Source organism: Vulpes lagopus, chromosome 12, assembly GCF_018345385.1.
Source record: "Vulpes lagopus strain Blue_001 chromosome 12, ASM1834538v1, whole genome shotgun sequence".
Classification (NCBI taxonomy): Eukaryota; Metazoa; Chordata; class Mammalia; order Carnivora; family Canidae; genus Vulpes; species Vulpes lagopus.
In genome coordinates, this window is record NC_054835.1 from 55,651,013 (window position 1) to 55,665,378 (window position 14,366).

Below are 14,366 nucleotides of genomic sequence, written 5' to 3' on the forward strand. Positions count from 1 at the left end.
GCGCCGCAGAGACAGACGGGATAGAGGAGGCGGGACCACGGAGGCGGAAGAGAGCGAGGCCTGCCCCGACGGCCTGACGGGATAGCGGCGGACTCCGCCGCCGACGGCCGGGTCCGCACGCTTAAACCGCTTGTTGGAGTGCGCCTGCGCGTAGGCTCGGGTTCTCGGGTCGCGGTGGGCGAGGCTGAGGGCGCGCTGGGGCACGGGGCCAGAGGTGTTAAGCTCTTTTCCGGGCACCGAGGGCGGAAGACTGGAAGGTGGACCCCCTCTGTCTCCTGCATCCCTGCACGGAGGAGCCTGCTCACGTCCCAAGCGCAGAGGGCGGGGGAGGTTGGCTAAGGAATTTGGGTTTCGGGGTGTCTACGTCCCTGGATACTGGGGAGCTGGGGTTCCCACACTCCCCGAATGAAGCACTCCCCCTGTTAGGGAACCGCGCCTCTGCGCTCTGCTCTGGGGCCCACCCTGAGAAAGCGCTGGCGGGGTCAGGGGTCAGCAAGTGGGGAGGCTCCTGGCCCTGCTGGCGACCTTTGTCCCTGGATTTGGGAGCAAGCAGTCCAGCAGTTCAGGAGGGAGACATGCTCTGCAACATGCGTTGGGAGATGTTGGGCAAATAACTTGGTTTCCCTCTAAATGCTTTCCCTTCTCTGTGAAATGGGGATAACCAATTAAGACAGTTTTTATGAAGATGAAATGAGGCAATTTAGGGGCGGCTAGGTGGCTCCGTAGGTTAAGAGGTCATGATCTCAGGGCCCTGGGATGGATCCTCAGGGAGTCTGCTTCTCCTTCTCCCCCTGCTCTTGTGCTTGCTTTCTCTCTCTCTCTCTCAAATAATCAAAATCTTTTAAGAAAGAAAGGAAAGAAGAAAGAAAGAAAGAAATTAAAGTCTCTACTCAGTATCACTAATCATTAGGGAAATGTAAATCAATCCCGCGATGAACTATCATTTCACATCCATTAGGATGATTACTATATATATATATATATATATATATATATATATATATATATATTTTTTTTTTTTTTTATGATAGTCACAGAGAGAGAGAGAGAGAGAGGCAGAGACACAGGCAGAGGGAGAAGCAGGCTCCATGCACCGGGAGCCTGATGTGGGATTCGATCCCAGGTCTCCAGGATCGCGCCCTGGGCCAAAGGCAGGCGCCAAACCGCTGCGCCACCCAGGGATCCCGATTACTATATTTTTTTATTTCATTTTGGGTGGTTACTATTTTTTTAAATATTTTATTTATTTATTTATTTATTTATTTATTTATTTGAGAGGGAGCCCACAAGTGGGGGGTGGGTGGGCAGAGGGCAAGAGACAGGCCAACTCCCTACTGAGCAAGGACACCACCCCTGCCACAACCGACTCCCCAACCCGGACTCACGGAGCCTGGCTAATCCCAGGGATTGTGACCTCAGCCAAAGTCAGATACTCAATGGACTGAGCCACCCAGGTGCCCCTGGATCATTACTATTTTTATAACAGAAAATGCCATGTATTGGAGAGGATATGGAGAAATCGGAACCTTGGTGTGCTTTTGGTGCAAATGTAAAATGGTACAGCCACTGCAAAAACCAGTATGATGGTTCTTTGGAAAACTGAAGAATTATGATTCCATCTGGTAGTTCCACTTCTGGGTGTATATCCACAAGAATTGAAAGTAGAATCTCTTAAGAGGTATTTGTACATTCATGTTCATAGAAGCATTATTAACAATAGCCAAGAGATGGAAGTAACCCAGTGGTCCTCCAGGAATAAACAAAGTGGTATATCCATACACTGGAATAATATTAAGCCTTAAAAGGGAAGGAAAATCTGGGCACCTGGGTGACTCAGTGGTTGAGCGTGTACCTTTGGCTCAGGTCATGATCATGGAGTCCTGGGATCGAGTCCTGTATCAGGCTCCCCACTGGGAACCTGCTTCTCCCCCTGCCTATGTCTTTGCCTCCCTCTGTATCTCTCATGAATAAATAAGTAAAATCTTTTTTTTAAAAAAAGGAAGGAAATTCTGATACAAGCTTCGACGTGGCTGAAGCTTGAAAATATTGTGCTAAGTTACATAAGCCTATCACAAAGAGACAAATATGGTATGATTCCATTTATATGAGGTATCTAGTGCAAATTCATAGAAAGTACAATGATGGTTACCAGGAGCTGGAGGCAGGCGAAAGGGGAATTATTATTTAATGGATACTGAGTTTTAATTTTGTAGGATTAACAAGTCCTGGAGATTGTTTGCACAACAACATGAATATACTTTTTTTAAAAGATTTATTTATTTTTAGAGAAAGAGAGAGCAGGGAGAGGGGAACAGAGAGGGGGAGAGAGAAAATCTCCAGCAGATTCTCCTCTCAGTGCAGAGCCTGACATGGGGCTTGATCCCAGGAGTGTGAGATCGTGACCTGAGCTGAAACAAAGGGTTGGGCACTCAACCGACTGAGCCACCCAGGCACTCTTGCATATACTTAATATTACTGAATCGTTCGCTTTAACATATCCAAGATGGTAAATTGTATGTTCTGTGTATTTTACCACAATTAAAAACTAAAATAGGTCTCAGGGCACCTGGCTGGCTCAGTGGAGTGTGAGACTCTTGATCTCAGGATTGTGGGTTCAAGCCTCATGTTGGGTGTAGAGATTACTAATAAAATAAAATAAAATGTATTTTAAAAAAATTCTCCCAGGGACGCCTGGGTGGCTAGGCGGTTGAGCATCTGCCTTTGGCTCAGGTCATGATCCTGGGGTCCTGGGATCGAGTCCACATCGGGTTCCCCACAGGGAGCCTGCTTCTCCCTCTGCCTAGGTCTCTGCCTCTCTCTGTGTGTTGTTCATGAATAAATAAATAAAATCTTTAAAAATAAAAATAAGGGCAGCCCCGGTGGCTCAGCGGTTTAGTGCCTACTTTCGGCCCAGGGCGTGATCCTGGAGACCCGGGATCGAGTCCCACGTCGGGTTCCCTGCATGGAGCCTGCTTCTCCCTCTGCCTGTGTCTCTGCCTCTCTTTCTCTCTGTGTGTCTCATGAATAAATAAGTAAAATCTTTAAAAAAATAAAAATAAAATAAAGATGTTACTTTATTAGCTGCTAGTTAAAAAAAAAAAAGTCTCCCAAATGTTCATAAACAAATGAATGGATAAATAGAATTGGTATCACCATACCATGAAATATTATTTGGCCATAAAAAGCAACAAAGTACTTATATATGCTACAAAGCAGACGAATCCTGAAAATACTATGCTAAGTGAATAAAGCCATCCAAAGACCACATATCATGGGAGTCCATTTATATGAAATGTACAGGGGCACCTGGTTGGATCAGTTGGTAGAGCTTGTGACTCTTGATCTCAGGCTCATGGGTTTGAGCCCCATATTGGGTGTAGAGATTACTTAAATAAGTAAATAAACAAATAAAACCTTAAGAAAAATATATTTGAAATGTCCAGAATTAAAAAAAAAAAAGAAATGTCCAGAATTGGCGAATCCGTACAGACAGAAAATGATTGCCTGGGGCTGGGGGTAGGGGTGGAGATTGGAGATTGATGGGTAAAGAAAGGGCAGGAGTTTCTTTGGGGAAGAACGTTCTAAAATTGATTATAGGTGATGGCTGCATAACTCTGAATATATTAAAAACCAAATGCACCCTTTAAGTGGATAAATTGTATGTTATGGGGATTATATTTCACTGAAGATTTTTTTTTTTTTAAAGTAAGTCAGGTGGTTTTGGTCCTCTGGTCAAAACTTTGCAGTGGCTCCTCATTTCACTCAGGCTAGAAGCCATGTTCCTTGCAATGGAAAAAGCCCTCAGTGTTATGCCTGTCACCTCATCTCCTGCCAATCTCCTTCTTGTTCATCAACTCAAGCCATAGGAGCTTCCTTATTTAGGGACACAGGCATACTCTTGCTTTGGAATCTTCGCACTGACTCTTTGGAATGCTCTTCCCCTAGATACTTGCTACTCTAGGTCCCTCATCTCCTTCAAGCCTTTGTTCAAATGTCATCTTCCTAATGAAGTCTATCTGGTCACCTTATTTTTATTATTTTATTTTAGTGCATTTTATTTTATTTTTTTATTTTAGTAGGTTTGATGCCCAGCGGGGAGCCCAATGCAGACCTTGAACTCACCACCCTGATATCAAGACCTGAGCTGAAATCAAGAGTCAGAGCTCAGGATGTCTGGGTGGCTCAGTGGTTGAGCGTCTGCCTTTGGTTCTGGGCATGATCCCAGGGTTCCAGAACCCGAGCCCGGGTTCCACATTGGGCTTCCTGCATGAAGCCTGCTCCTCCCTCTGCCTATGTCTCTGCCTTTCTCTTTCTCTGCGTGTCTCTCATGAATAAATAAATAAAATATTTTTTAAAAATAGATGCTCAGCTGACTGATCCACCCCAGTGACCCTGGCCACCTTATTTTAAATTGCACCATCACCACCCCTATGGTACTCCCAATTCCCTTACCCTGATCTACTTTTCCTGCTAGTATTTATCAATTTGTAATAGGTTAATAACTCACTCGAGGGACGCCTGGGTGGCTCAGCGGTTGGGCGTCTGCCTTCAGCTCCAGGTGTGATCCTGGGGTCTTGGGATCGAGTTCCACATCGGGGTCCCTGCATGGAGCCTGCTTCTCCCTTTGCCTGCATCTCTGCCTCTCTCTGTGTGTCTCTCATGAATAAATAAAATCTTTTAAAAAGTCACTTGAATTTTGTTTATTGTCTGTCTCTTCTGCGAAGAGGAAGTTCATGGGAGGCCTTGATCTTTCTAGAGCTCACCGGTATATACTAAGGACCCAGAACAATGTCTGGAAAGGGGTAGATACTTAATGAATGCTGAATGAATGAATGAATGAATGAATGGCAAGCAACTCATGAACATGAACTGTTGTCTTTTATCCCTGAATAGGCAGGCAGGGCAGGGGTGTGGATAATGTTTCCCTGACCAAGGAGTGGGAGTAGGCTTCAGGGCTGAGATTCTGGGGTGCGGGTGGGAGAAGGAAAAGGAATGTTCCACACTGGGACCCAATGGGCAGGGCAAGGAAAGGTGAAGCAGAGGTCACACTTCAGTGGCAGAAGGTGATGATTTTCAGACCCAGTGATCCAGGAGGGGGGATGTGGATAATCCTACAGAAACAGCAATGATTCCGAGTCACAAGCGCTAGATGCTTAATACATTAAAATCAGAAACAGGGGAGAATCCCTGGGTGGCGCAGTGGTTTAGCGCCTGCCTTTGGCCCGGGGTGCGATCCTGGAGACCCGGGATCAAATCCCACGTCAGGCTCCCAGTGCATGGAGCCTGCTTCTCCCTCTGCCTATGTCTCTGCCTCTCTCTCTCTCTCACTGTGTGCCTATCATAAATAAATAAAAAATAAAATAAAATAAAATCAGAAACAAGTATTTAGGGATGGATTCCTGGGTGGCGCAGCGGTTTGGCGCCTGCCTTTGGCCCAGGGCGCGATCCTGGAGACCCAGGATCAAATCCCACGTTGGGCTCCCAGTGCATGGAACCTGCTTGTGTCTCTGCCTCTCTCTTTCATAAATAAATTAAAAAAAAAAAAGAAAGAAACAAGTATTTAAGTTTTATTGCAACCTAAACACCTTCCTGACCACGCAGGAAAACGCTCCTGGGGCAGGGAACTCTGCTCTTTTGCAGAGCAAAATGTTTTCCCTTTTTGGATATCTAAGGCAAGGAGACAGGACCTTGATTCGCTGAGATTCAACTAACTGGCTTCAGGCCACACATCTCAGTCCATGCTCACTAGAGCCCTCCCAGAAGGTACAGTGATCCCCCGGGGCCAAAGAAACTGAGGCACAGCGCCAAAGGCAGGGACTGGCGCACAGAAGAGGCGCGGAGCAGGCGGCGGGCCGGGCCCTCGCCGGCCGTGGAAAGCCGTGGCCCCTCGGTTCACCTCCGCCCCGGTCACCTCCCCGCCCCGCTTAGCGTCGCCCGGGAATCTTCCGGGGAGGCCGGGCCGCGGGAGAGGGACGCGTGGTCCCAGGGGGGCGCTCCCGGCCGCCCAGACAGGCCCGGGGCGCTGGAGCGCGCTGCCGTCGCCGTCGGCCCGGGTCCCGGGCGGGCCTCCCCAACCCGTCCCCCAGCCCTTCCCCGAGCGCAGGGCCGCGGCGGGGCCCAGCCCACCCCTCCGGCTGCTCGCTCCTCCCCCTGCCCCCCGCGCACCCCCACATCCCGCCCCGGCCGGTCAAGGCTTGCTCCGCCCGCAGCTCGGGCGGCTCGCGCTGGGCGCCGCAGCAGCTGCAACCGCGGGAGCGCCGGGCTCCGCGGAACCCAGACGGCGGCAGGAGCTCGGGCAGCCCCGGGTCGGGGGCGGCATGAACGGCTCGGGCGGCCCCGGGGCCGAGGACGCGAGCGAGGCGGGCGGCAGGGACGGCGGGCAGCCCGAGGCGGTTATCGTGCCCATGCTGTTCGCGCTCATCTTCTTGGTGGGCACCGTGGGCAACGCCCTGGTGCTGGCGGTGCTGCTGCGCGGCGGCCAGGCGGTCAGCACCACCAACCTGTTCATCCTCAACCTGGGCGTGGCCGACCTGTGCTTCATCCTGTGCTGCGTGCCCTTCCAGGCCACCATCTACACCCTGGACGGCTGGGTGTTCGGCTCGCTGCTCTGCAAGGCCGTGCACTTCCTCATCTTCCTCACCATGTACGCCAGCAGCTTCACGCTGGCCGCCGTCTCCCTGGACAGGTGAGCGAGCGCCCTGGCGGGCCCCCGGCGGCGGGGAGCGTCAGGCACCCGGGTGTGGGCTGGAGAAGAGAGCGGGACTCGAGGCTGGAGCAGGGGCGCGCGGAGAGTAGAAAGGGGCGCTCAGTAGGCAAAGGAACCGGGAGAGAGCGACAGACAAGCCGGGCTGGACAAGGGACAAGGGGCGAGAGGAAGGAGATGGGGGACTGCGGCGCCCTCCGTTAGGCGCGCGCTCCGGCTCCCCGCGGCGGACCTCAGCTCTCCAGCGCCGCCGCGCGCGCCTGGCAAAGCGGGCGTTTCCCGCGCACACCGCAATTTCGCGGCTTCGTCCGGCTTGGGTGCCCCTGTGAGGCTGGGACGGGAGGGTTCCTGCGCCCCGCTTACGGATGAGATCGAGTTCAGAGGCGATGTGTTCAGTCTCCCATCCGGTAATCGTGTGCGTCAGGACAGCCAACGGGGTGTCTCCTGGAGACTCAGGCGCCTCCGCCTCGCTGGCCTCGAAGCCACGGTTTGCTCCGCGCAGTCGACTCTGGTGCGGCTGCGGAACGCGGGTCCTTCGCAAGGGCTCACACCAAAGTTCCAGCGAACGCGCGCGCCCCAGGCCCAGGGAGAGGAGAGCGCTGGAGGGTCTCCTCCATCCGCCCCGTTCGGAAGGACACGGGGACGATTCCCGGGGAGGAAATCTGGGTCCAAGTCCAATATCTCCGCGGCCCCTTCCACCCCCACGTCCTCCTGACCCTCCCTGGGCGGGCAGCGAGGTGACCCCCCCCTCCATGTACCTCCCAGTTCCGCCGAGCGCAGTGTGCTGGTGGGACCCACAGAGCGTCGGCTTCCCTAAGCAAGCCCCTCGCGATGTCTCCAGGCTCAAGGAGCCTGGGTCTCAACCTCTCCGGGCACCCTCACTGGTGGGTCATCACAGCCCCCAAGCCGGTTCAACTTTGGGGTGCCCTCCCGGCTGGAGTGTGACTGGGAAGAGCAGATGAGTGGCCTACACGCGCGCCTTCCCTGCCGCGGGGTCCCGCCCCACATCCCAAAGCAGCCGAGAGTGTCTGGGCTGCTCCCGGGCCAGTGCGGTGCCACCGCGCGCTAGGCACCCTCCTGGAGAGAGGGTGAGGGGTTCGAGGGGCAAGGGTCCGGCCCTGCGCCCCGCGAATCCAGCTGCTCACCCGTCCCCCTTCCCGGCCGGCCCCACAGATACCTGGCCATCCGCTACCCGCTGCACTCTCGCGAGCTGCGCACGCCTCGAAACGCGCTGGCTGCCATCGGGCTCATCTGGGGGCTGTCGCTGCTCTTCTCCGGGCCCTACCTGAGTTACTACCGCCAGTCGCAGCTGGCCAACCTGACTGTGTGCCACCCGGCGTGGAGCGCGCCTCGCCGCCGCGCCATGGACCTCTGCACCTTCGTCTTCAGCTACCTGCTGCCCATGCTGGTGCTCGGCCTGACCTACGCGCGCACCCTGCGCTACCTCTGGCGCGCCGTTGACCCGGTGGCCGCGGGCTCCAGCGCCCGGCGCGCCAAGCGCAAGGTGACGCGCATGATCCTCATCGTGGCCGCGCTCTTCTGCCTCTGCTGGATGCCTCACCACGCGCTTATCCTCTGCGTGTGGTTCGGCCGCTTCCCGCTTACGCCTGCCACGTACGCGCTGCGCATCTTCTCGCACCTGGTCTCCTATGCCAACTCCTGTGTCAACCCCATCGTCTACGCGCTCGTCTCCAAGCACTTCCGCAAGGGCTTCCGCAAGATCTGCGCGGGGCTGCTGCGCCGGGCCCCTCGGAGAGCCTCAGGCCGCGTGTGCATCGCGGCGCAGGGCCCCCGCGGCAGCAGCGTGCTCGAGCGCGAGTCCACCGACCTGACGCACGTGAGCGAGGCGGCCGGGGCCTCCGCCCCTGTGCTGGCGCCGCTCAGCAGCCCGGCCTTGAGCCTGGTGCCCGGCCCGTCCTGGCGGGACCGAAATGCCCCCAGTGGCATCCCCACGGTTAATGCGACCTGAGGACACTTAGCGATTATGCTTTTGTGTTAAAGGATTGGAGTCGGAGGGCGAGGGATCAGGGAGGGAATTTCCTGTTAATAAAATACACAAACCTGGATCCCTGGGAGGCTCAGCGGTTTAGCGCCTGCCTTCGGCCCAGGGCCTGATCCTGGTAGTACCCGGATCGAGTCCCGCATCGGGCTCCCTGTACGGAGCCTGCTTCTCCCTTTGCCTGTGTCTCTGCTTCTGTGTGTGTGTGTGTGTGTTGTGGATAAATAAAATCTTTTTTAAAAAAAGATGCAAACCTTTTCATGTGAAATCACGCGCTGTGTGTCCACATATCTCACAGTTATGAGGCTCTGTGATGTGCAGCCTCTGGGACTTCACGGGGGAGCTCTGGATGAATGCGCCCAAGGTGCTCTGCTGAGCCACAGAGAAAGAGAGTGGCCTGCAGCCAAGGCAGCCAAGTTAAAGTCCCCATAGAAATCCCTGACTGGGGAGCACGGGTCAAAGAAGGCTCTCTGCACACGGCCATCCAGAGGCACCTGGCATACATACAAGGCCGCACCAGCAGCCAGCTGTGCCTGCGACAAAGGCAGGCCGAGTGCTTAAGCGAGGTCCGTAAGTCAGGGAGGCGCAGACACTATGTATGTTCGGAGTAATGTTCAAGCACCAGCGAGTGGCAGGTCACTCCCTACTCCCAGCTCTCTGGGACATCTGGAGTGTCTGCAGCCGGATCAGTGCTCACCCACTTTCAGCCTTGGGGCTCCTTCCCTGGCTACAGGCTATAGCTGCCCCGAGTCAGGCCTCCAGCAGCTGGGTTTCCATGAGGCCAGGAAAAGTTGCCCCTCACCCCCACCAGTCCTGCTTCAGGGCACCCAGGAGCGCGTCTAAGGCACTGCTGGGCTGGAGCAGGCGGTGAATCCCATTGCCCTGCCCCAGGTTTGCCCCACTCCTGGGGTTCTTGAGCCTTTCAAGGCTTTTTAATCAGCTCAGTGTTTGAGCAGACGCAGGAAAACTCCAGCATGTATGGATCTCAGGATGTTGAGCGCAGGGCACTTTGGCAAGGGCTTGAATATTTAACCCAGCAGGCACCCGCTACAAGAAAGCAGGGAAGGCCTGTGGCATCTGCTCAGATTGGAAGGACCGAGTTTGGGAAAGGGGTGTGTGTGTTTGTGTGTGTTTGTTGGGGGGGATCTGTACTTGCCTGGTCCACTTGGCAGTCTTTGAATAGGGCTGATTCCAGATGGTGGAAATGAAGCGGGGCCGGGAAGCCTAGGCAGGTGCACAGTGGGCGGGGCTGGGTCCTGGGCTTTTGTCTTCAGGTGTTTGCGGAACCCTGGCTCAGGGCTGAGGGTGAGGGTGGGGTGCCAGCTCCAAGGCCCCAGAGCTCTTGCACAGAGCAGCTGCCTCTGACTAACCACCCAGGCCCCTGGAGAAGCAACTGAAACTGAGGTTGCAGTTTAGGCTGTGCTGCTCCATCCAGCCCTCCATGCAGCCACTGGCGATGGCCCCGCGGCTCCTGCTGCTGCTGCTGGCCTTCCTCAGGCTGGGCACCACGGGGCCCTTGGTCCAGGGCCGGGGCTTTCGCTCGCCAACAGTTGGTAGGTGGAGAAGGTAAAGTCATTAAGCTCTGGGATTTGGCCGCCAGGGCTCCCACCCAAATGACCTTGACCTCTGTCCTTCAGCCTGGCCATCCTTTTTCAACTTCAACCAGCCCCAGGGGGTTCAGGAAACCATCCAGATTCCAAACAATGGCAGCGCGCCCCTGCTCGTGGATGTGCAAGTGTTCGTGTCCAATGTGTTTAATGTGGTAAGTGTCCTCAGGCCAAAGAGAGGGCAGGGCACAGGTGCTGTGCTGGGGATGGGACACCACTCAGCCCCAGCAAGCGGTGGGGGCTCCTGCCTCTTTTGTCCCCCTACGCCCACCCCCAGGTGACACACTGCCCCTCCCTCAGGACATCCTGCGGTACACAGTGTCCTCCATGCTGCTGCTTCGGCTGGTGAGTGTCTGGGGCAGGGGGTGGGGAAGGTGGGACTGGAGACCCTTCTCTTGTCCAGCTCAGAAGTACCAGCCTTCATCAAACTGCCAAGCCAACTGACTTGTAGATACTTGGGAGCGGGAGCCTTAATGCCTTCTTTACGTCCCCAGTCCTGGGTGGATACTCGCCTGGCCTGGAATGCGAGCCTGTACCCACAGCATGCAGTCACACTGCCCTGGGACTCACTCTGGACTCCGGGACTCACTATTCAGGAGGCGTAAGTGAGGAGGGAGATCCTGGGCCAGGAGGTCCTCTTTAGTAACTATGCTCCTCTGGTGGCCCTGCCAGGCCACAGGTACACCCCACTGCCCTGTGCCCCCCTCACCCTTCTGGAACCTGGATGCCAGTAGAGGGCAGCTGGGCTATGCTAGGGTGTCCCCCTCCACCCCCTTCTGAGAAGCAGCCGAGCCTCCAGCTGTGGTATCTCCCTCCTCCACAACAGGCTCTGGGTGGACTGGCAGGACCAGAGCCCGCGGGCCAGAGTGGGCCCTGATGGCCACGTCGACCTGTATTTGGCCCTCACCACGGAGACCAACTGTGACTTTGAGCTCCTCCACTTCCCCAGGGACCAGAGCGACTGCAACCTCAGCTTCTATGCTCTCAGCAACACTGGTGCTGACAGGACAGGAGCTGGAGGCGGGGAGGGGGGAGGTGCAGCCTCTGGCCTCCAGCAGACATGTGACATGGGGGGGCAGCCAGCCTGTGTTCATACCGGGCCACCTCAGGCTTAGGGGAGCTGAAGAGATCCTAGAGCAGAGCGTGCCTCTCACTAGCACTTCCCACTCAAATGGCAGCCCACCTCCAAGCTCTCCCCTGCTCCGGGCTGCGGCCCCCACTGCAGCCGCCCTCAACAGCCAGGGCCAAACGGCAGTGTCTGCACTGCTTTTGTCAAGGCCAGAGGCCAAGGTTGCTGCAGCCTACTCCCGGAAGCATCCTAAAGGTGTAACCATCCAGTAAATATCCCATAGACCCATGGGGGATATCCAGCTTGGCCCAGAACCCCCCACCCTTGCCTCACATCCCTGCCCTCTAGGAAATACTACAGCAGCTGCCCCCTGAGGCTAATACTGCAGGCATGAGATATACTGGGGGATGCATCCATAACCACACCCCCCTCTGAGAAGTGGTGCCACATGCATTTAGTTTCACAATGAAAATTCACCTGTGAACCTGAGGTGGCCCTTCCCCCAGCTGGAGGGAATGTGGGGTGTGGCACAGAGCATGCTAACTTCCTGGTCTGCCCCCAGCCACCATCAGAAGTCTCCATCAGCCCTGGGCACCTGGCTAGTCCCTGCCACTCACTCCCAAGAGAGAGTCAGGACCAGGGGGACCTTTTTCCTGCTTCACCACTCTCCCCTGCCCCCTTCCAGTGCTAGAGCTGGAGTTCCGGGCCCATGCAGTGAACGAGATTGTGAGTGTCAAGAGGGAATATGTAGTTTGGGGTCTGGAGACCCAAATCCCTCCCCGGCAGCTGGTGCCCTGCTTCCAGGTGACGGTGAGTCAGGACATGGGACATGGCATACACAGGGCTGGCGAGGGCATGAAGCATGTGGCAGAGGCCACGGGGCCACCCTTCAGCAGTTCTGGCCCCTGATGCCTTCCCACAAAGCCCCAACTTTCTCCCTTCCAGTTGCGCCTGCAGAACACAGCGCTGAAGGCCATCATAGCCCTGCTGGTACCTGGGGAGGCGCTGCTGTTAGCGGACATGTGCGGGGGGCTGCTGCCCCTCCGGGCCACCGAGCGCATTGCCTACAAGGTGACCCTGCTGCTGGGCTATCTGGTCTTCCACTCCTCCCTGGTGCAGGCACTGCCCAGCTCCTCCTCCTGCAACCCGCTGCTCAGTAAGTCATGCGTCCCTCACCCAGCCCTGGGAGGGGGCAGGGGCATGTTCTGCTCATCTCTCTGGGCACCGGGGGATGCAGGCCTGGCCCTGACCCCACACACCCTCCTGCCCCGCCAGTTTACTACTTCACCGTGCTACTGCTGCTACTCTTCATCAGCACCATGGAGACCGTGCTGCTGGCTGCACTGCAGGCCCGGGGCCACCTCAGGGCCAGAAGCAGCCCCATCCCAAACCCAGGAGGGGAGCAGCAAGATCATGGGGACCTGGGGCCGCATCCTGAAGGTGGGCAGGGAACCCTTGCTGGGGCAGGGGTAGAGGGAGGCATAAGTCTAGGAGCAGCTTTGACAGGGGCAGAGCTGGCAGACTGTGCACTTAGGGCTGACGCTGGGGATCACGAGGTTATTTAGAGGCTCCAGGCACTCACTCTGCTAGCTCCGCTGTCCCTGGGCTCCTCCGTGCCTGCCCTTGGAAGACGCAGGTATGGAGCAGGGAGCAACGGCAGCTTCCCTAAGGGCCCAGGTGACTTCAAACTCCCTGAGATAACAAGGGTGCTTGTTATCGGAGCTTCTCTACAAGGGCTTCTTCAGCTCAAGATGGCCTGGAATGGGCCAGACTGAAACATTCAGCAGTTGTGAATCTAAGGAAGGGAGAGATCCAGGCTGACAGCCCCCAGGGTTCAGCCTCCTGCTCTGGGCCAGCATGTTGGGGGAGCCCTGAAAAACAGCTCCTTTCCCTGCCTCTTCCCCCACCAGAAGCTCCCGGAGTGAAGGAGTCAAGGAGCTGGGCTGAGGCTGCCGACCACATCTTCTTCCTGGTGTACGTGGTGGGGGTAGTGTGTAGCCAATTCTTCTTCATTGGATTCTGGATGTGGGCGACATGCAAGTCTGACCCAGCTCCTGGTGAGGCCATACCCCATGGCGGGCAGCCCAGGCTGTAACGGGCCAAGGCCTAGAGCTGTAGCCCAGGGAGGAGGGCCATGACAGGGTCTCTGGAGAGAGGAGGAGGGAGGACGACTCTCTTCCCTAAGCCAGAGGATCCCAGGCCACCCTGAGTTCTCCCTTAGTGACAGCATGCACGCAGAGCATGAAATAAACCCATCACCCAGGTGTCGTGCACATGTGCCTCGAGGGTCTGTCTTCACTGAGCTCAGCTACTCCTCATCCTGCGCAGGTGGGGCGGCCACTCTGCACCCACCCCCACTATGCTCCTGAACTTCTCACCACTGTGTACCAGTCATCTGGTCCCCATTTCTGTGCAACTACTGCTGCCTGACCCTAGGCCCCGAGAGATGAGCCTGGACAGGCCACACAGGGTGGCCAGAGCTTCTCAGGATTCCTTTTGCGGTGTGCTGGACCCCAGAGGGCACGTGCAGAGGGCACTCCTGCTCCAGCCACCTGAGGGATGCCTGGGAGGCAGAACACCCCCGATTTTCAGGACTGTGGGTGACGGGGACTACGTTTTCTGCATAAATCCATGAGCAGGTCAATCCTGCTAGCTTTTTCTCCGCGCTCTCTGGCTGTGCTGTGGCCTGCCCCCTGGACCCTACCCACACTTCGGGGCTAAAACAGGCGGTCCCCACCCGCAGCTCTGAGCTGGGCCGGAGGCAGGCTATTTCCCCTCCTGCTCTTATACACACGAGGCAGCTGTGGGCTCAAGCCCTTTGTCCTCCTTCTCTGTCCTTTCCTGTCTAGAAGCCATCATGTGGCCCATGCAGCCTGAGGGTCATGAAACCTAAGGTGGGAAGGAGCCCCAGTATTCTGGGAGAGTGCTGGTCAGGGGTGGGGGTGGGTTCCAGGAAGAAGTGCAGACCAGGACTCAGGGGGGGGGGGG

At 56.3% G+C, this 14,366-nt stretch overlaps 2 protein-coding genes across 2 annotated transcripts; both read left to right on the forward strand.

Annotated features, from left to right (window-relative positions):
• Window positions 1-6,317: 6,317 nt before the first annotated feature.
• Window positions 6,318-8,797, forward strand: GALR2 (galanin receptor 2). Its single transcript, XM_041726524.1, has 2 exons — window positions 6,318-6,685; window positions 7,877-8,797. Exons 1-2 carry the CDS (start codon window positions 6,318-6,320, stop codon window positions 8,670-8,672), a joined length of 1,164 nt encoding a protein of 387 aa, XP_041582458.1. The 3' UTR covers window positions 8,673-8,797.
• Window positions 8,798-10,158: 1,361 nt separating this feature from the next.
• ZACN (zinc activated ion channel) lies at window positions 10,159-14,265 on the forward strand. Its single transcript, XM_041726857.1, has 9 exons — window positions 10,159-10,228; window positions 10,283-10,464; window positions 10,610-10,654; window positions 10,804-10,910; window positions 11,136-11,305; window positions 12,064-12,188; window positions 12,324-12,534; window positions 12,654-12,818; window positions 13,289-14,265. Exons 1-9 carry the CDS (start codon window positions 10,159-10,161, stop codon window positions 13,471-13,473), a joined length of 1,260 nt encoding a protein of 419 aa, XP_041582791.1. The 3' UTR covers window positions 13,474-14,265.
• Window positions 14,266-14,366: the final 101 nt, after the last annotated feature.